The sequence below is a fragment of the Copadichromis virginalis genome, linkage group LG7 (genome assembly GCF_057382275.1).
Source record: "Copadichromis virginalis isolate Kocher_CV1m ecotype Utaka linkage group LG7, C_Virginalis_male_GT1.1, whole genome shotgun sequence".
In the NCBI taxonomy this organism is placed as follows: domain Eukaryota; kingdom Metazoa; phylum Chordata; class Actinopteri; order Cichliformes; family Cichlidae; genus Copadichromis; species Copadichromis virginalis.
The window spans coordinates 33,087,530-33,109,642 of NC_140624.1; the positions used below are offsets into that span (position 1 = coordinate 33,087,530).

The following is a 22,113-nucleotide window of genomic DNA, read 5'->3' on the forward strand; positions in this document are numbered from 1 at the left end:
TTTATTACATAACAGTATGATTTATTAGGGAGAATGGAGTAGTTCCCCTTGTGGAAGGAGGAAAAGGAAGAGAGGACCAGACTTGCATTAAACAACGTTATAATCAGCATCATAACATATGAAAAGCATTTTCCAGTCAATATCAGATACTTTAAGGCTGAAAATGCATTTTGATGTTTACTTGTATCATAGAATCGCTGTGACATGATACAGGTGTTATTGTAGGCAACATATCATGTTGTAAAACACAATATGAAAGCTGTTGTCCATATTCCCACCTATGGGAGCATGCTAGGGATGTTTAACAAAAAAATGCTCCTACAGCTGGTATTGACTGGCATAATAAACAAGTGTAGAGTTGTCACTCTGATAAAACACCAGTTGTGAGGCACTGAGGGAATAGGGAATAACTGAGGTGTACACATGCAAAAGACAGAGAAACCAGGGAGTTTGATGGCCTATACCTGTGACCAAGCACATGGGAATTCCAAGTTCAGGGCAAGCAAAGAGGCAGTGCTTGCCCAGTGAAATCTAAAAATAGGCATCAGTTAAAACCAGCGAAGTGCAAGCGATTGTTCTGCTTATATTATATTATATTGGCTGTTTGCATTTTTTCTATAAATTACCAATGTCTTGTGGCCACAGTTCACTATTGTCTCTGGGCTTGATTCAAAACCATTGGACTCTATGTCATTTTCGAAACACGACTTTTATTTTTAAATATTTAAACCCCCTTTTAGATATTGAGAGTTAACCATGTCATACAGTGCTCAAGTCTTATATATTTCAGCTGTGATTTTTATTGTTATATTAATATTTTAATACTCTTTAAAAGAGAGAGAGAGATGCGATCCTCACTGGCAACCACTCTGGTTTTATTTTATGTTATATGCTTGTCTTTATGCAAAGGTCACTGCACATCAATAGCATAAAATCAAATCACAAATCAAATCAAATCAAATCACTTTTTATTGTCACATCACATGTGCAGGCACACTGGCACAGCACATGCGAGTGAAATTCTTGTGTGCGAGCCCCACAAGCAACAGAGATGTGCAAACACAACAACACAAACGAGCAAAATACAAGAATGGCCAACCTGAAACTAATAAATATATGTACAATATATAATAGTGTATGCATTTCTGGATGTGTATACTAAATATTTTCCTACGTGTGTGTGTGTGTGTGTGTGTGTGTGTGTGTGTATACACATTTTTACAAATTAAATAGTAAAAAAATAAAATAAAATAATAATAATAATAATAATAATAATAATAAAATATATATATATATATATATATATATATATAAATAAAATATATAAAATATACAGAGAGTAAAATTATCTAGTCTTTTGGAAATAATGGATTTAAATGGAATCAGGTTTTACATTTAAAGTTCAAACATTTAACTCTTTTTTCCCCTTTAAAGAAAAAACTCCTTATATTTTAAGTTGTTTTTCGTGGAAAACTGTTAGCAACAATAGTTTTATTTTTGTATTTAAAGCCACGTGGACTACCATTCTACCAGTTTAATACACCAGTGAAAAATGTTGTGTTGTTTAGGGGATGATTTTTGCAGTATTGATTCTCATCTCATAACCATTTGCAAACCACTATGCATGTCTTGATAGCACAGCTTTTACATTAGAAATTGTACAGCATGTGGTACAGTAATCACTTTGCAGGTCAAAAACAAGGACATAAACACAGAAAAAATATATAGATAACATGTATATAATTGTACATACACACACGCGCAGGCAAGACAGTTTTCATGATCACAGAAAATAAGCACAAGCAGTTGAACAGGGCAGTAACAGCAAAACACAAGAGAACCTGTTTACAAAGCGTTATTGGGAAATGAGACACAGGTGGGAACAATTACTCACCTTAACTGTTCAGGAAATAAAGAAATAAAGATGAGGGTTTAAAAACCACAATTCAACACAGGAGAAAACCTGTGAAAAGGGAAAACTACAGACATTTAAAAATAAACATGGGCCATGACTGCCTAATTTCTCTTTGTTCTAATGTATGCATGAAGCCAAATTTCCTCTTTTGTTGAATCTTGTTGTTTTCTACTTCATGGTTTCTTCTTGCAGTAATGGCCTTTTCTTTATCTCACCTACAGAGCTTGTACTTTTTGTTTTGCTGACCTTTTATTCTTATCATTTGTGGTGACAAAGTCCAAATCAAAGCCAAATTTACAGAGAAAAGAAAGCCAGTGTTGAAGGTCAGATTGTTCTTATTTTTCTTCTGTGCTCACCTCCGCTCAGTTTGGTGGTAAAAGCATTAAAAGCACCCAGATTGATGTGTATCAGACAGATGGGTTTGAAGGGAATCCTCCTCTATTTGATTGGGCCACATAACTGGATTCATTTAGCTGAATCTGTCTGTTATTGGATTATGTTTCATATTGGATGGATGGGATCCAATTGTAGATATTACAACCTTTAATGGAGACAGGTTTAGCAGGAGAGAGCGGGCAGGAGCTTGTCAGAGAAAAAAGCCAAAGATAAACACGGGAAATAAAGGTACAAATAAGTAAGGAAGCAGATTACTGATTGATTTGATTTGGTTAATAAATATTAAACTTTTTGATCAAGATTAAGCCATATTAGATCAGATATTTAAATCTAAATACAATTTTAAAAATACATTTTCAGACTAAACGTAAGTGAGCTGCATCTGCATCTCTCAAAGCAGGAAACCTGATCAACTCAAATCGCTCGCCACTGATCGTTTGGAGACAAACATAGCGGTGAGCGGTTTGCCAGGATGTACGTTTATAGTTGACCAACCTTCTTTTGATCAATCAGCGATTACAATACAATCTATTGATCAGAGACTATTATCTTTCTGCTCGTGTTTGCTCTCTGTTGGACCGTTGTGCTGTGAGACAGAGCGGCGATGACTTCAGGCCTCCAAAAAACATTGCTGATAAGAAAGAGGTACTGAGAGATCAGTTAACTCATCACCTATTACTGTGTGTGTGTGTGTAATGTCCAAACAGAGCTTCCCTCTGACTTATCCTCAGTGTCAATATTCAGCAGGTTAAAGGTTAGTGGGTGTTTTCTCTCAACATTTTCATTCTTTCTCTTGGAAGGATGTTTTAATGTAATTTTTTTCTTGCTCTTATTAACTTTTATTTACTTTGTTATATTTAAACCCTTTGAATGCATGGGTTTTTAATCATTTATACAGGGATATAATTTATTATGTGTGTATTGTAAATCTTGGTGGAAAAAAGCGAATGTCCTTGGTTTATGTTGTTTTTAACTTTGGATGAATGTGACTTTTTTGCCACTACAATTCTCATAATATTTGATGTAAACGGGAAGGATGCTAACATGGAGTCATTGGTTTAAAATTGCCTGGTTTCTTAGCATTACAAGTAACCTATTAATAAAGATGCTATGCTATGTTAGGTCCGTGAATATGAGGATCTAACATAGTAACAGGATTATTGGTTTTATTTTTATGGCTGGTCTGAGTGAATCCACAATGTATAAAATATTGTTCAGGATATAAGAGAACAATTTGTCAAACAGATCAGAACCTGAAGACTTAACAGCAGTGATATCAGGTTGTACATTTTAGGCAGTTTGAGCCGAATCGTGTACAGACTGGAGGTCTAGCAATAGTTCATCTGTGCATCTCTTAGGTGTCGGTATTCACCAATATTTTCTCCCTTGGTCTGTGTTAAGTTCTCTGTGGATAATGCCCAGTGTCTGAGTCAGCAGATAAAGATGTCGTTCACGTGCGCCTTATTATCCCTCCTTGGTTCTGGATATTTATATTGCGTTCAGCCTTTGTCAGGTTGTCCTCTGTAGTCCCTTCAGTCTCCCTTTTTCTGGTAGACTTTCTATATTTTTTCTTTTTTCATACTATATTTTTCCTCTTTATAGTATTTTTTGCATCCTCCTGCCTCATAGAGCTGCGAGGCTCTGCAGTTGGGTTCACCCTGTTCATTGCAAACATACCAAGTGATTGGAAACATATCTATAAAAACACAGATTTGTAATGTACTCAGATGATTGTCATCATGTTTATTTAAGCATGAATTTGAACAAAGTTTCCTTAGCTCCTGCACGGACGGAACTAGAGAGGACGGGAAGCAAGTGAATGAGAGAAAATGAAAAATTAGAGAAGGCGGCACAAAGCAAGACAGAGGGTGAGTGATGAAGGTGGATGACATCAAACTCCTCTGAGGCCATTTCCTCATCAGCTCAATGACATCACTGAGTCACCAGTTTCTGTGATTGGGCAGCCCGTTTGTCCTGGTAAACAAGTAGAGATACATTAATGTGTGTGTGTGCGTTTATGTGTGTGCGGGCGGGCGGGCAGAGAGACCTTTGTCCGGTGATGTCACCACAGACTGTGTGGACATACAGATTACACACTGATAAACCATCTTTGCACACACACTGATTCAGTGATTACGTACTCTGAATACTCTTTCTCTCTCTCTCTCAGACTCTCTTTGTTCCTCGGTACATCACTCATGAAACAGATCAGTCTGTACATGTGGAAACCCTTCTGACACACCAAGACTGAACACGGATGGAATAATTAACTTTAAAGAACTTGATCATATCACAGGCCAAAGTAAAGCCTCAGTAAAGTAAAGCCTGAACCCAATGCATTACATCCTGTGGCATAATTTCATGCTGTTTTGTCTGATGATGCTTGCGTCTCCAGGTGGTTTGCAGGCTTGTTAGAACACTGTAGTATTTGAAGATTAACAGTTTCATAAACACAGCCGAGTCTTAGGATTCACTTCAGGCATTTCAGTATAACGAGACTGGTTCAACTGCATCAGCAGGAAGAGTACGGGCAGCTGACAATAATTATAGGAGGTCCTCCTATTCTGATTTATAGCTTCTTTGGGATTAATGTTTCTCTGAGTTTTGGGCTTTGGGTCACAACATAAGCAATGTGGGAACCCATCGCCTGTCATATGATGAATTAGCCTCTGTGGGTGATAGCCAGTGTTTCAGCTAAAAGGCACAGAGGCAGCAGATATACAGATAACACATCTCCCAGCCAAGAATTCCTGTTGTGTTTCCCAGTTATTTCTTACAGTCCATATATGAAGGCAAATGCTTTTTGTAAAAAGCTAAGGAGTTGTCAGGTGATTGCAGTTTGGCTATGGCATTTCTTTTTTTATTTGCCAAAAGCGATTGGTCAGGGAAACCTGTTCCTTGTCAACATGTTCTGTGTATTTTAGACAGACACATCTACATGCCTTTATAGACACAATACAAAAAAAGATATAGTGTAAGATCAAAGGAGATGAAGGTAACAAGGATTTGTCTGGTTTAGAGTCTAACAGAGTGAGTGCTCTTTATTTCTCAGCTGACTTACTGACATACACTGTATTTTTAAAGGAGACATCAGAGGATAAACTGTTACAGTCTCACTCATGCTCTCGAGTGTGTGTCTGTGTGAGAAAGAAGCACAAAGAGGCTTTAGTCTGTGTCTCCATTTCCGGTTATTTTCTTAAAACGGAAGCAGGAAAGCACCATGGTGCATTAAGCATGACCACACACACACACACACACACACACACACACACACACACACACACACACACACACAGTGTTATACAGTAGTAGAGTACTCATTGCTAAGTGCTACAGTCCTGTTTCTGAGTGCTGAGATATGATGCATCAAGTATGATTGCCAGGCTGACATGCTGTGCTCTAGCTTCTGTCTTACACATTACACACACATATGGCTGCCGGAGACCTGGTTCTACATTATTATATCAGTCTGTGTGTGTGTGTGTGTGTGTGTGTGTGTGTGTGTGTGTGTGTGGTTCTTTTTAGGTTTTTCCGAGGTCTTTTCATTCAGCAGCCCACCACTGTAAATAAGGACGTGTTTGTAATGATTGAATGTAACTACCAATATCAGCCATCGATTTGTGAAGTTCTGTTTTGAGGTCTTGAGATGAACATTTAAGCTGTGTTTACAGAACTCAGAGCTGAGGGCTGGTTTGCTGTAGATGTCTGTAGGAGCAGAGGTCATTTTGTGTCTGTATTTGTATTAAAAAGACAAATGACATACAACAAGTACCTTTTAAAGGTTCAGTTAGAAGTGTTTGTTTTTGTTAGTTTTTTAAAATGAAGTAAGATTTAGTCAACTGGATTTTGTCACTGCACGTTTTAGCAGAAAAGTAATAAAATAAAGACATAAACCTTGAGCACATAGCAGCAGATTACAGTTATAGTACTGAGATAAGCAGACAGCACTAAATGACAGTTAGCAGTCACGGTTATTGCAGTGTAGGGGCGTGTGACACCGCGCCAGGTTCGCCCACATTAACAGCATCACAGCTGATTAACGACTGAACCCAAACAACGCTCGGCCTGGTCGGCCCATGACGGAGTGTCGAAGCGTCCAAAACATGGCGCCACACACAAGCCTGGAAGTGTGTGTTGAAGGGCGACTTTACTACTTACCCTGCACTTATATGCCCTTTGTGTAATGGATATCAGAGCTTAAGTGGTAATGGTGCAATAAAAAAAAAAAGAATAAAGAATCACAGAGTGAGGGAGAGCGAGAAGGAAGACGTGGAGAAGGAGGAGAGAGAAACAGTAAGGTAGGAGGAGGAGAAGGTGCGGGGAAATGACAGAGAGGCAGCGGTGAGGAGACAGGAAGGAAGAGGAGAGATGGAGAAGAAGAAGGGAGGACAAGGGAGAAGATAGTTAAAAAGATAATGGAGACAAAAGAGGGGGGGAAATGATGGATCGGACAGAAAGAGGACAAAAGATGAAATAACGATGAACAGAAAACAGAAGATGGCACAAAATCTACACACACAGATGCAAAGAAAGGCAGGGAAAGAAAGAGAGAGAGAGGAACTTCCTTTTGTGCAAGAAATCCTTTTTTGTTTCTTGCTGAATGAAGCCTGTCTGTCTGCAAAGGCCCGACAGACATCTGTGGCTTTATATTCAGCTGTATTGATCCTCAAACTCTCTCCGTCTGCGTCTCGGTTTCTTTTTTTCTCAGTCTTCCTCTTTTTTCCTTCCATCTGCCTCCGTCTCAGACAGAGGAGAAGTAAAATGGCAGCTGCAGTTTAGTCAGAATCATTGATTTTAATACAGAGGTGGTTTCACACAGGAAACAATGGCCTGTGATCAATATGCTTTGGTGATCAGTGTGACCTGTTTACTGTGAAACTATGTAAGTAATACGTACTGAACCCTGACACAGAGTGATTTGAGGGCCTCTCACTCATATCAATTGTCTGACATGTGTTAACTGTGAAGTTTATAAGCATACAAACATTTTTGCACATTCCAGTAAATATCTGGTGGTGACATGACCCTCGCTTCATTTCTGTGTTAAAGCCATTGTTTGAGCTTCTGTGCTTTGTTGATCTCTGGTGTGTTTTTTTATTCATGGCGTCCAGCTTATTAACTAATCGGCCCTCTACCCAGGCGTAGCGTCATTGCCATCGTGCTGTTGGTTTGTTAGGAGGACTGAATTCAAGTTTATCTCTGTAGCCTGTGTGTGGGGTCAATTCCCACAATTCATCTCTCTGCACCATGCAAGCAGACACCACTGTGGTACCTGGAAAAACTTCTGCATTAAGTTAGCAAAAAGCCTCCAATCATGTTGCAGTGTGCTTTGATCTTAGGGCTGCTAACTACCTTTTATCACTGGAATTCACCGTGAAATGTTTGCTAGCCAGGTGTGGCAAGTGAAAGTGAGAGATTGAGTCTTTAAATTTGCCAGTTCCAAATGTTAAATATACATAAGCTACCCTGACTTCTTACATTACTCTTACTCCCAAAAGTTTAAGAGCATTGCAGGTTTAATGACAGCTGCTTGACTGAATGCTGAAGGATTGATTTGAGTTATCTGTGTCAACATTTTGACCATTTTGGCCCATGTTGTTTTATTTTTTTCTTCTTGGAGGCAGCAGTGACCATCTTTGGACGAGAGGGCACAGTTCTACATTGACAGTTTGACTGGATGATAGCTGTAGGCTGTATAAAAAGATGGATTTAGCTTCCAGGTTTTGTGCCAGAAAGTAATTTTCAGTGTTTCTTTATGTTTTTATGTGTGATATTTTTGGTTATATTGGTAAACAGACTTTAATCAACATTATTTATGAAGGGGTTATGTATTAAATAACTAACTTGTTTTACAAGTATCTTTATGACTCTGCATTTTTGTACCCACATTATAATAAATCCAGTCCTTTTTGGTCACTTAAGATTTCGTTACATAACTGTAATGTTATATTTGCTGCAATTTCTGCTTTCCTCGAGACCATATCTCTAAAAGTCACTGTGCCAAAAGCTGATTGCAACTTCTATCTTTTGATAGGAATTTTCTTTCTGGCTGAAAATGAATCGATATAATTCATGACTGACACGTTTGGCAGATTATAGGCCAACAAATCATGTAAAACAGTTTAAATAACCCAAATCAACTTTTGGCATTCTGTCTTCTGTCTTCCTTTAGACTATAGAAGTTTCTGGGAAGAACAGCCATTAGGTCTGATCCCAGTAAACACCTTCCTTCTGAGTTTATGTCCTCAGTTAAATCTGAGTCTGTGTTTGTGACGTCCCGTTTCAAAACACCAAGATGCAAGTGATGAAGATGTTCATCTTGAGGCTATGTCCATCTTTTATGGTGTTTACAGCACAGGAACAGATACTTGCTCATTAGTTCAAAGTAAGTAGTAGCACATTAGTAAAATATAACAATTTCACAAAAACTGAAGCCTTAATGTCAGTTCCAAAAGAGTTCAACCTTCAGATGGTTATTATGACAGGGTAAACTGTCCATGAAGACCAAATCGGATGTTTGTAGCAGTCTCTAAACATGTTTATTTATGATGTAAATTTGAACATTTTAACACTGGAGTCTGTGAGGACTGATTGTAGCCAGTATAAAAGATCACTTTGGTTTCTAAAGTCCTGCTTTATGTTTCCATCGTCACCGTCTTGGTTGCAAAAAACAAGATGGTGATGATGAAGTTTCTGTTCGGGGTCTGACTGTGAAGCCCACGCAGTCAGTAGTTGTTGACTTGTGATTGAAGGGTTTTTAGCCAATAAGCATGTGGTTTCATGTCACAGGTAATCTGTATCCTTTATTTATGTTGAACACATGTATTAGTGCTTTTTATTATTCTGGCTTATAGTTTTCCTATTTTTTGTTTTTACGAGTAGAAGAAAGGGATTGTGCATTCATCTCTAAGCACTTCTAATACTAGTGATCTAAAACTCAGCCCTGTCCCTGAACTGTGCCCCGTTTTATCCACTGTCATTCAGACCACTATATTTCTGAGCCATCACACCGTCCGACAGGAATTTGTCACTATTTTGTGAGCGACTCGTCCATTCCCTTTATGTATTGCAAAGTGGGAATTGGCGTCCATCAGCAGCTGGACTCCTGCATGGCACTGTGGAGACCGAGGCTGTCACGGAGGAGCTGCCAGGCTGTGATCTATCTCTGTGGTGGAGATGAAAACAGTCTGTAATGACTCTGCTGAGCTCCCCTCTCCCCGTCTGTAAGATGAAACCAATGCTCGCTGGCTCGCTCACTTCCACCCTTCAAACTTTTACTCTTTATAATAAGCTTCATTCCTATAGCATCGTACAACGCAGGAGGGAAAATGAAGGGAAAGTTAAACTTGGTTTTAGGGCTAGACCGTGTTTTTTAATTCTTAAAGATGTGAAAGAAAAATCTGGGCTTTAGAAGGTTTAATGTATTTCCACTTCAACCTGTAAGTTCTCACCACATGTGAAGCAACTGTCTTGAAACTGCACACATTTTCAGATGTTCATTTTTAAAAAACATTTCCATAACGTATTTGAACTCAGAAAAAGGGTGAATGTGCATGCATGATTTAACTTTTCCTGCACAACATAGTAATAATATATTCACACTAACAATTTTGGTTTGGTCCCTGGTTTGTGGATGTTCACGCATTGGAAACAATCCTTTCCCCCTTAGTTCATTTACTTTTGAGTTTATGTTATTGTATTATTATTATGTAGTAGCAGTAGTAATAATAATATTATTAATAATAATAATGAAGATCATGAAAAAAAGTTACAAAAACTAAACAATATGCATCTATAACAAATGCAAAACTAAAGTCCTTAAAATTACAATTTAAAAACTTGCAAAGAGCAATACACAGAACACAAAATTGTCATGAAGTGCAGGTTTAGGACCCAAATGCAGGACTCAATGTTAGGATGCCTGGGTTGTTGACCCAGGGTTTTGAGTTTATATATTACTTATCATTTCTATGCTTTGGTTTCTTTGTTAGAGTTATGTCTTATGGGTTGTCTCTGTGTAATCCTTAGTTGCTGTCTCCCCTGTCCGCTATATCCCCGTGTCCAGTCAGTGTCTGTGTCTGCCCTGGTCCCACGTCTCTGTTCCCTCTGTTGTAGTGCCTGCATGTGAGTCTGTGTCTTTGGTTCAGTCTGTGTTATGTGTTTCCTGTTTTACTTTGAAAGTCCATGTCTGATGTTAATGTATCTGGTTTCACTTCCCCTTGTCTCGTTAGGCCTGATTTGCCCCAGCTGTGTTTCCCTCCTGTTACTCATTCCCTGATTGCTCCCTCTGTGTATTTAAGCCCTGTGTTTCTCTGTGTCTGAGTCGCGATCTACCGTTTACCTAGTTGTGTGTTCTGTCAGTTCGCTGGTTTAAGTTTATTTTGATTTTTTTTCCAGTTATGTTATATTTTGAGTTTTACATTAAAGCTGTTTTGAGTTCACGACTGTCTCCGGAGTCTGCACCTTGGGTCCTATTCCTGTCTCCACACAGCCACTCCTAACACTCAAAGGTTGATATATGAACACAACTGGGGAAAAATGAGCGACAGGTGAACAGAATATAGGGAAGGAATGTAAAGCTAAATGCAAGACATGGGAGACAGGAGGCTCACAAAAACAGCAAGTAGAGACCCAGTACACAGACTAACCTAGACTAACAGATGTTGTTTGAAAATGAAGCCCTCCTGTTTTTGGTTATTATGTCACGTTCTCCTCATCTTTGATAATCCATTCCTCCTTTCTGTGTTTCCTAACTTTTTCTTGCACCCCTCTTTTTCCACTCAATTTCCACTTATAATCACGGGTGTATCTGAGCTCCATATCTGTGTTTTCACTTCGAATCGCTGCTTCAATAAAACATCAACTTGACGTTTCTATTGACATTTATTGGCCCTTGACTCTTAAAGCGTCTGTATGATACACTGATGAGTTTGCTGTGAGTGTTACCAGCTCTTGAGGCTCTGTACTTGACTCAACCCCCCCAATTCAAAAATGAAAAGAGAAAGGGCTTTAAGGTGGAGTAGTGCCTCTCAGCTGCCATATTGGAAGACTTGACCTCATGAGCTGAGGTGGGAGAGAGAAGCTGATTGTGTTTTTAAACAGTTCAGCACAGATGTGCACAACATCTGTGTTTGACCTGCGATTCAGATACATAAGATCAGTTTTTATATCAGCCTTCTTCAGAATTGGTTAATAATTAACTTCAGTGAAGTGCTCTTAAATGTGTGTTAAAGTGAGGGACTGTCAGCTGGATTGTGGCCCTTTCTTCTGCAACAGCGGTGCTCCATCCTTTGTTTTGTGCAGATTCTCATCATGTATTATTAGTGAATGTAGTGCGGTTTCGATCTGGCATTGCACGGTCAAAGTCTTCACTTATCCAAGCAATTAATGAGCATCTCAGAGCCCATGCTAGGTAAAGCTGGTGGTTTTTAGCTCTTCACTGACTCAGGTTGTGCACCTTGATATGTTATTCCCACCAGCTCACTGGTTCTGTTGGTTTTTGTTACTAATATTTCAGCTGATTCAAAGAAAGAAGCAAAGTAACTGTAGCCATGTCTACTACCTGACCTTCCATGTCTCTTCGTACAAAGAGCTCTTTGTAGTTCCCACTAGAAAGGTGGTAACATATGCATTTTAATGTATATGTACAATAATTCAGCAATTTTTTATAGTCTATTATAATAATGTGTGTTTAATATTACTAATTATACTGTTCTTTAATGTTAGTCACACTCGGAAAAACAATGAGAGCAGACTGCAGCCTGAGACCACTCGCAGTCAGGTGTCGCCTGCAAAGTGACTTTGGTGCATCAAGATGGCTACAAGATGACAATAAGCCTGTGTCGGCCTGCCATCAGTGGTGGGTGAATTGGGCCAAGTGAGCAATTACATGCGATCTGTTTGCAATAAAACTGTGTGAAATTAGAAAATTACAAATCTGTTGCCTTCTACATGCAAAGAAATTCTGTTTAACTACATCCAGCCAGAGAGTCCAGCCAGAACCTGATAGATCTGAAACAGAAGTTCATCCACAAATACTGACATAATTGCAGCAGTATAGCGATTTAACAACAAAATGGCATAGGTGGTAGAGTCAAGTCTCCTATTGCAGAGACTTGTCGGAAGTCGTGCTCATTACTGCAGACTGATTCAGACTGATTTGTTGGCGTGTTGGCAATTTGTCTCCATTTAGCAATTAGATGGCAACTATTTGTAAAACCTTCATTAGTCTGTCTGAGAATGACAGTGGTCACTCTGAATGTAACCACAATTGTTGGAGACAGATTGCCTTTCAGAGGTGAAGGTGTGGCACGCGACTAGTTGATCCTTTTACCCACTTGGTCTAAAAATTTAGACCAATCGACCACCAACATGAAGTACTTGTGCAAACTCCAAATAGCAATAAAGTCTGTTTATCGAGATAAAAGCCATTTCTGTAGCAGTCTGTAAAGATGTTTATCACTGCTGTAAAGACTTTGTGGAAACTGACACACTTTTGGAGTGAGCCTCAACTGCTCACTAGAGAAACTGCACCCAGAGTTTGCAGCTTAGCAAAAAAAATATTCTCTGTTCCTTTACTCTGAAACATGTTTTTGATTTCACATAAAATGGATCATAGTAACTGGCCAACCCTTAATGACCTATGTCTGCTTTAATAGAACTGAGTTAGCTGTGAAACACAGTCTTGGTTCAGTTCGCCAAATTACTTTTAATAGCCATACTGAAGTATTGAAGATGTATCACCCATCTCAGAAACTAGAAAAAGTTCATCCCCAGGTAGACTGAAGTTTTCCATTAGAATCAGGATTATAACGTCTCTGGTGTGCTCTCTAGCAACAATTCAACAACAAAAGTAAACTGTTATTGGATGACTTAATCATTTTTTATAAATGTTGCAATTTAGTATAAAAGTGGAAAATTTGCAGTGCAGATCAAAGACTTTAGATAATGGTTAGACAATAAAAGCCTTAGCTCTATTTAAGGCTAACTTGTGACTACATAGATGACTATGAGAGTAAATATTGTGCTGGAAATGCTTTAATTGAGATTTCAGTGATGATTACTCAGATGATGTAAAAATAACATGACAGCTGATTCAGAGAGAAAAAAACAGGAGTGATTCTCAGTACTTTCTGCTGATCTCGTGTGCAGTTAGAGACACATTTAGCAACACTCGGATGTCTAGAGTGGCTGAGAAAGCTAATGAAAGGCAGAGGGGCCCTGCCTTATTGATCCCATTGATTCAGCCCTTACCTTTAAAGAACACCCACCCCCTCACCCCACCTTTACTCTCACCCCTCCTCAAACCGGTAAACCCCTTTTGAATAATATAATTGTGTGTTTGATCCTTACTGTAACCTCGAACAGAAGAGGGCGCGGGCAGAAAAAAAAAGGCTGAATGAACCACCCAAGCGTGCTTCCATTGAATGTCGTGTGTTCGTGTGTGTGTGGGTGTGTGTGGGGAACGGGAGGGAAGAGGGGTGGTTGTGTTTGATTGCTCCCTTTTTTTATACGTAGATGTGTCTGCACTTTTTTTAAGTTAAAAAAAAACTTGTGTGGGGTGAACTGCTGCTGATCTGCTTTTAATTGAGCTACAGTAAGCAGGAAGCGAGAAAGTCAGAGAGAGCACATTTAAAATCTATTTACAGCATGGCAAACTACTTTAAATGGAGCATCTTTAACAAAGCCTGGCAGATAAAAAATATTAGACCACACCTCTATAGGTGTATAAAAGCGAGTACCTAGCCATGCATACTGCCTTTACAAACATACAGTTTCATTGAGTTCAAGTGGATGCCACAGTTGCAACAAGTCATTCCAGCCTAGATATTCCACGATCAGCTGTGAGCGGGATTATTGTAAAGTGTTTAGGAACCCCAAGAAGTGGCAGAGCACAAAGTTACAGAGCAGGATCACCGACTGCTGAACGACATAGATGAGAAACGCTCTAAGATTAACATCTGCATAAAAAACGTGCACCATGTTGGGGTTTTTCCATGGCCAAACAGCTCAGTGAATTATCAGAACACAGATCTAACCATCCAGGGTACCAATGGGTATTACTGTTCCTCTACATCACAGATGTGAAACATAAGGCTTATGGGACAAAATCGACCCAGCAAAGACTCCGACCTGGCCCACTGGACAGGTTTGGAAAATGTGGAGGGGACTTTTAAGTGGATTTTCCAAAGGTTTTGTATCTTTTCCTATTAATAAAAACCTGCCCTGTGACTGAAAAGTAATTGAGCAATATATAAACAATTGAATGACAAGTAAGTTCCTATTTTTTAATATTTTAAATTTCTCTGTTTTACATTGAGTTCTGTGAATTAACAAAACTTGGTTTTATAATTACATAAGTTTAGGCAATGACATAATAGAGCTTTCCTATAATTTTATACATTTATTTCTTACAATTTAAGCCTAAATAGTCATTCTGACAGATTTGTTTCATTTACTACAGCAGCATTTATTCATCACGCAGAAAAACTGAGACTTATTGTTGAATTTGTGATTCTTTTGCATACATTAAGGAATATCAGGATTTAAATTGTAGATAAACTGACAGAAAGGGTAGTTTCAGTGTTGAGTGAACTTAATATAAAATGAGTCCCATAATATAAAAAGAATTTGTTCTGTGTCACAGATGTTAACACTGAAATGCAAAAAAATTCCTTTTAGAAACTGGAGTTTATACAAAGAAAAAAAAAGAAATTAAATTTTAACATTTTAAAATACATTTTTATAATTTGTATGATTTTTGCTACATCCATAGATTATTTAACACTGATGATATAGAGGTCTCAAAGCTCACAAAAACACTTGCATCAAACATGCCACACTTTGCTTCACTGGGCTGAACTGGTGCAGCTTTCCCAATGATGATGCTACGATATCTTTAGGCTGCGGCACTTGAAGTGGTGTAAAATTGATTTGGTTGCAGCTCTGAAAATTTCACGCGGATCATCTAAATTTTTTTCAAGAGTATGTGTACAGCCTACTAAAAGGCTTTCCATCTGGGAGTGTATGATGCTGAAACTTCAGTCTGTGGTGGCTTTGACCGCTGCAGGACTCTGAATGCCTCGGACTTGAATTTAAATGTTTTAGTAAATATTTCTTTTGTGACATTTTATTCTGAAATCAACTTTAGAAACACATAAAAACAACAGTTATAGGGATTATGTGCTGAGCAGGGGTCACATATTCCTGATAAAAAGCTGATTCTAACCATTTCATATCGCTTAAGATTTCATTTTTCCGTCTTCTCAGCCTTTCAGTAGAACTGAAGCTGTGCATGCTTTCAAATTCACACACAAAATATGAAATATTATTTCTCAAAGTCGAGAACATTGTTTCACGCCTATTAAAGCGAGTGTAAAGCCGGGGGTAAACTACAGCAGCAGTATTAGAAACAGGTAGCAATGAAAGCTGTTAATAAGAAGTATGAAGAGTGGTGTACCTCCCTCAGTCTGTTAGCTCACAGTTAAATATTTTATCACAAAGATCATCCAGTAAATAGTCGTGTCCAAAGTCCAACATTTGCCTCTAGTTTAAACTTTGAATTAACAAACCTGTGGCAGATTTTAAGCCCTCTAATTACCTTCATATTAATAACCAACAATCTTTAAAATCTAATTTGAAAATATAAAAGGAGTCCTAAGAAAACATAGGAAATAAATGCACTGTTAAAAAAAATAGTTAAATAATTAGGAATATATAGGAAACAGGTTAAAAGGCTCAACATGCAGAGCAGGTACAGAATAAAGTCATTAGTTGTGATTTAAAATATAATTATTGATATTTGTTGTACATATCTCTTCTCTACAGTCATGATGATTCTGAGATGACTCTCTGACTCTCCCCTTTCTATCTCTGAGGATGAATATATTTTCTCAATGCTGGTTTTTTGGTTTTTTTGGTAACAGCTGCCTTCATTTTCAGAGATCAACAGTGCCACCTGTCAGTGATACACTTTAACTACAACCACAAGACTCCTGACAGCGAGAACAAAGGAAGAGGAATCTCTCCCCACATGATTAACAGCACAGACACAAAGACATTCACACTTATCTCCAGACGCCTTTTTGAAAGGCACCTCCTGAAATTCAACTCAAAGGGGGAACATATTTCAAAGTTAAGGCAGTTTTTCCTAGAAAAGTCCAAAAAAGTGTTTCCAAAAATACCAGAACCTGTATAAATGCTCCGCAACGAGGTTTTAGCCAGCAAAAATCACCAATTCCTTTCTCAGTCAGATTCTTTAATTGGTGTTTGTTTTACTCATGTACAATATTTCAGGGTCATGAATGGTCAGAACCAACAGAAAAATGTCTCTCAGACCAAGTAAAAAAAACAAAGTTGTCGTTATGGTACAAGGACTGATTGTGTTTATAGGACTAGTCACTCCTTAAAGGCCAGTTCTGAGCTTAAAAGGTAATATCTGGGGGAACGGTGCATTTTTAAATCCATCTGTTCCTGTAATGAGACAGGGAAACAAATAAAGGTGCTGTCCTTAATTAATTTAATCTTGTCAGGTCGCTAAATGCTGAGATACAAAGCTGGGAGAGGGATGTCACTCTGTGTGTGTGTTTACAGAGAGGATAGTTTCCCCTTACATAATAGTTTTGTGACTGAATTGAGTCCTTAACCTGATTCGTATTGATCAGCTCTGACTCGTGCATACTTAATTCAGGGAGGTAATCAAATCAAACACACAGACCTCCTCATCCTCCTCCTCTGCCCTCTCTGGCTGCTATACAGCAGCAGACACATTTCAGGTGTTAATCAGTGACAGGAAAACTACAGTTACTTCATGATGGAAAATGGTGATCCCTCGGCACTCTGATCTAGTCAGAGAGGGTCAATGCAAGTATCGGGCTAAAATGCAGCTCTACACCAAGATAAAGGAGACAGCTCCAGCCCACAATAATCCAAATCTTTGATTCAGGCTGAGGTTGTACACGTAGGCAGTCAGCGAAAACAAACACTTACAGGAAAGGAGCAGGCATCAGGTTAAAAACAAACAGCTTTAAAGGTCATACACGAATAAAAAAAACAACAAAACCAGAAAATCACAAAGAGCTGCTGAACTGCAACAAGAACAAAAAGTGGCAAGAAAGTCGAGCGAGCAGGAGGAGAAAGACTGGAGGGCTGTGTATGTATTAGAAGGGCTGATTGGCTAATTGGGGACAGGTGTGGTAGACTTAGCACAGGTCAGCCTACCTTCAACTTGCTGGAAAAACATCATATAGAAGCTTGTTTCTTCCACTGAAAATAACATTTTTTGGCAACCAGAAGTCACCATTTGGGGTTATTATCTCAAAAGTTCAACTTAATAACTCAAAATTTCAAGTTATTTTCTTGATTTTGAGTTAATTTTTGAGTTATTACATTAGAGTTACTCAAATGTAATAACTCAACTGTTTGTTTTTTCAGTGGCAGAAACAAGTTTACGCAATGACAATCAGATAGTGCTTCCTTTTGAATTATGGAAAATAAATGTCTGCTTTCCTCTCATTAAGGATGCTCCAGTGTATCTTCTGCTAAAAGTTTAAAGCAGACATGAGAATAAGAATGAGTGACTTCAAATATTAAAGGTCACTTTTTGAGCATTACATGATGTGCTTTAGGCAGGCAGATGCAAAACTAAAGTTTTTTTTTCTTTTTGGAAAAAGGTGCACAGAAAAAACAAGTACACCATCTTAACATAATCAGAGGTTGGAAGAAACACTCACAGCAAGGTGGCAAGTAAAGCAAACACAGTACACAGTCCTGATGGTATTAAACAAAATCACACATAAGAGTATATCTGTCATAATTCAACAGATGAGAATTCAAAGTTCAGTGCAGTCTTACTCTGGTTGTTCACTTTACACAAATAAAGCTTGATTGCCAGATTTTACCACAGTCTATACAACCAAATCCATCAGGAAATGAACCAAGTAGGCTAGAGGTTAAAGCACACTTAGATACCAAACGATCATGCAACTCCTGTGTTTTCTAATCAGTGAAACATCACAGCATGAGCCAAGTAAGTAAAGTTCAGCCCGGTGGCACAATGGAAAACATGGCGAGACAGAAGGTACACAGATCAGATCAACACAGGAACATGAGCATCTGTAAACAAGACCTTCTGTTTGTGTTTCGTGTGAGGGACACTGCAAGATCCCCCTCCAATATTTAACTGTTGTTCAAATGCAAACAATAACACTTTTCTATTTTTCCCCTCTTATTTTTTCTTTCCCCCACCCTCTCACACTTGCTTTGCAGCGTGCAAGAGAAAGGAACAGGACACGTCGAAGGACCGCAACAATACGCCAAAGAAGTCGCGGCTGGTCTTTACCGACTTGCAGCGGCGCACCCTGCTGGCCATCTTCAAGGAGAACAAGCGGCCGTCCAAAGAGATGCAGCTCACTATCTCGCAGCAGCTGGGCCTCGAACTCACCACCGTTAGCAACTTCTTCATGAACGCCCGCCGCCGGAGCCTGGACAAATGGACAGACGACGGAGCCAGCCCTGGCGGCCAATCTTCAGCGTCAAGCACTTGTACCAAAGCGTGATAATAGAGAGCGAGGAGGGGAATGGGGAGTCAGGGAGGGGGTGGGAGTTTTGGGGCGGGATGGAGGGGGCGGGTTGAGGTTTCGTCCAGTTGAAGCGTGGAGGAAAACCAAACTTTTTACTCTTTTTGTTTGTCTGGTTTTGTTTTGGTTTTTTTTTTGCTTTTGTCAAGAGTGACAAACTGAGAGAGGGGCTGCTCACTGCCACGACTTGTTTTAGCCAAACCGCCTTTTGCAAATTCATCATACATCCATTAAGAAGCTGAAGGGTAAATTAATCTTTAGTGCATTCAAACCTCACTGACGTTCACTGCTGATGTCTCCTTTTGGACAATAAGCTGACACGCTAGCCCAAATACCAAAGACGAGAAGACGATGCGTGTTTTCTATTATGCAATATAAGCTAGAAACCAACCAAACAGGAATGCAAGGAAAGCTTTAAGACCACAGAATGTGATAGAAGCTCGGAGATAAGCAGGAGTTGTGTGGAAATTTTGTGGTATTTCTAATCTCAAATGTCCAAAGCCGACACATCAGTTCACGAAAGAATCCTAATTTAGAAGCTGGGTTTCAGAAACTGCACAATCAAAGTTTGTTATTTATCTTGAAAACAGAAGGTAGTTCTTTTTCTTCACAGGATATCTGGACAGTTTTATTCAAAATAACATTAATAGTTACTCCAGCTCAGTATTCTGCTGATAAAAATGTATCAGTTTATCTGATATACAACAGCATTTTCAGGAGAAAAAAAAAGTCTAAAAATTTTACAATAAAAATCTCACAATTTTAGCTGTAGGTTATGACTTCAATCTTTAAAAAAGTTTAGAGTTTTTCCTCATTCATTTCAGGATTTCTTATTTGTTATACAATTCTTGATGTTCTTTTCTTCCTTAAAGATTTTGAGGGGTTGTTTTTTTTGTGGTATATTTCCTGTAAATTTCACACTAAAAATCTAGTTAATTTAGCCTTTTTTCTTGTAAATTTCCAAATCGTACCCCTCAAAATTCAGATTCAGCCTTTAATAGCTCAAAGAGTCTTTTATATATTATTCAGGAAGATTTTTTGGCTGTGCAGTCTCTGTTTTTATCACAACTGAGGAGTTGATTTCTAACATGTTCTATACAAATTTTAATGTGAAAATAGGAAGCCGATCCCTTAAATGCATGTGATCAATAACCAACTCTTGTTTATAAAATGACAAAATTTCCATAGCTTTTTGGATAAAACATGTAAAGATTTGGCTCTTTAAAGGGGAACGTGAGGATTTTTTTTTCTTTTTAAGTTAGGAAATGGCAAAATATGCAAGCACAAACACACACACACACACACACACACAAATACTCACCAAGGCACATGCAACTTCTTCATAATTTGAGCCAACTACAAGCTTTCTCAGCATATTTAGCGTTTGATGGAGTATTACTGTATAATATATGAATATATATGATGTACGTGAGCACAATCTTGAAGCACATTTTCTTTGCAATAGAACCGGGGCTCTCTGCCAAGCCGAGTGGTCATCACATCTTAGGAAACTCAGGATGCCATTTTTTTTAAACAGTGGCTGAAATCCATTCAGCGTCTGTTGTCACATAATGTACTGTACGAATGTACAAACAAACATGCAGACACACAAACTGATTTCAGACACACACACAAATTTAAAGAGTCATTTCCCAATCACTTCCCTGAATTCACAGCCAAACCAAAGCTAAGCTCCAGTTTACCCTTGCTTCACCTACCCATCACTTCTGTTACCATAAACGCATCCATTAGGGCAGCACACTCCACAAAGCATCTTAGCATTAATACCACCTTGGTTTGCAAAGAAAAACGAGGTTTTCAAACCAATGAAAGTCAGACTAGAGCTGAAATTTATAACCATGTGACCAAAATCTGTGATCCTCAAGGTGGTGAACTAAAAGTAGGATGGGGATAATAGTTCAATATTATTAACATTAAATCTAAGACAATAAAAAATGTCAAGAAGTTCTGGGCTTTAAATTAGTCATCCGCAAGAACCCTGCAAACATCTTGGCATTAAATAAGCATCGGCCGGCCAGCCGCCTTTTCTCACCATCTAGTTGCATCTATTCTGTTGCACTAGAGTTAATTTCTTATTGAACAAACACTAAGCAGGTGACATTTAGGTTTATAATCTTGACATTATCCCCAGTTTAAATCGGAAAGATGCCACAAAAATGCTCCTACATTGGTTTCTTTGGACCCTTAAGTCAAAATTTGTGAAAAAAAAAGCACAATTATTGGGAAAACAAGGCTACGTTATGTTGAGAGTGATTTCTACCGCTCTTTTTTAGTCAACCACAAAAAATATTGAAACCAAAACTTTAACTTTTTTTAAGAATAAAGAATGTTCTGGATTGAAAATCTTTTGGTATAAATCCAGTTTTAAGCCAAGATGCTTTTTGGAAAGCTTTGATCTGCCCTCACTGCTACCACAGGTAAGCAAACCAAAACCTCCCACTGCATCAACACATCCGCAGAACCAGTTAACCATCTGAGCCCAAGAAGGACAAACTGTCCAGGCGAATCAGGGCCTTTGTAATAGTTAAAGAGGACAATCTAAAGACGATGCCTGGTTAGTCTGTCTCTTCCAGAGGGTCAGTGGGTTGGAAAAGAGCATTTGCTGCAAACAAATGATCTTTGATAAATGTGTACATCAAACTGTGCTGATTTATTAAGATAAAGCAAATGTCAACTTGAAAAGATCAGCTCTAATGCAATGCAAGTTTGAGGACAACACTCAAAAATGTAGTTTGTTTGCAGTGTAGGAAAGTTGGATGCTTGGTAAAAGGGATGGACAGTCAACAGACAGATGGGCTGTGACACAAAAACTAGACTCTTCTGCCCATATTTGTGACTGTCCTTGTGTCCAAGCATCCATAGCTACCAAATCCTCCAATACCCATTGATTTGAAGGTTTTACTGTCACACTTTACAGCCTTTACGCATGATGTAAATACTAACAAACCCACAAAACCTCAAGCACCATCACCTCCAGCTCAGTTTTGGCAGCCTTTACCATTTGCAGTCACTTCATCAATCATCTTTCACTCAAGCTATCAAACCAAAAAAAGAAAGGAAACCAAACCAAAGGAAACGCGCCAGTCAGCAGCCCCTGCTCCTTAGAAACCCCAGGCTGAGTCTTGGCCTGGTTAGAGGCAAGCCAAAGGCTTTAAGAACGATTTAACATTAAAAAAAAAAAAAAAAAGGACACTTAAGACTTTT

General features: G+C 38.6%; 1 protein-coding gene across 1 annotated transcript in view; it reads left to right on the forward strand.

Annotated features, from left to right (window-relative positions):
- The window catches only part of onecut2 (one cut homeobox 2), a 35,735-nt gene extending 16,847 nt beyond the window's left edge, over positions 1-18,888 (forward strand). Inside the window, exon 2 of the mRNA XM_085463102.1 lies at positions 18,578-18,888. Coding sequence (XP_085319228.1) covers positions 18,578-18,867 — 290 coding nt within the window. The 3' untranslated portion in view covers positions 18,868-18,888. The remainder of the gene's footprint in view (positions 1-18,577) is intronic.
- The last annotated feature ends 3,225 nt before the right edge of the window (positions 18,889-22,113 follow it).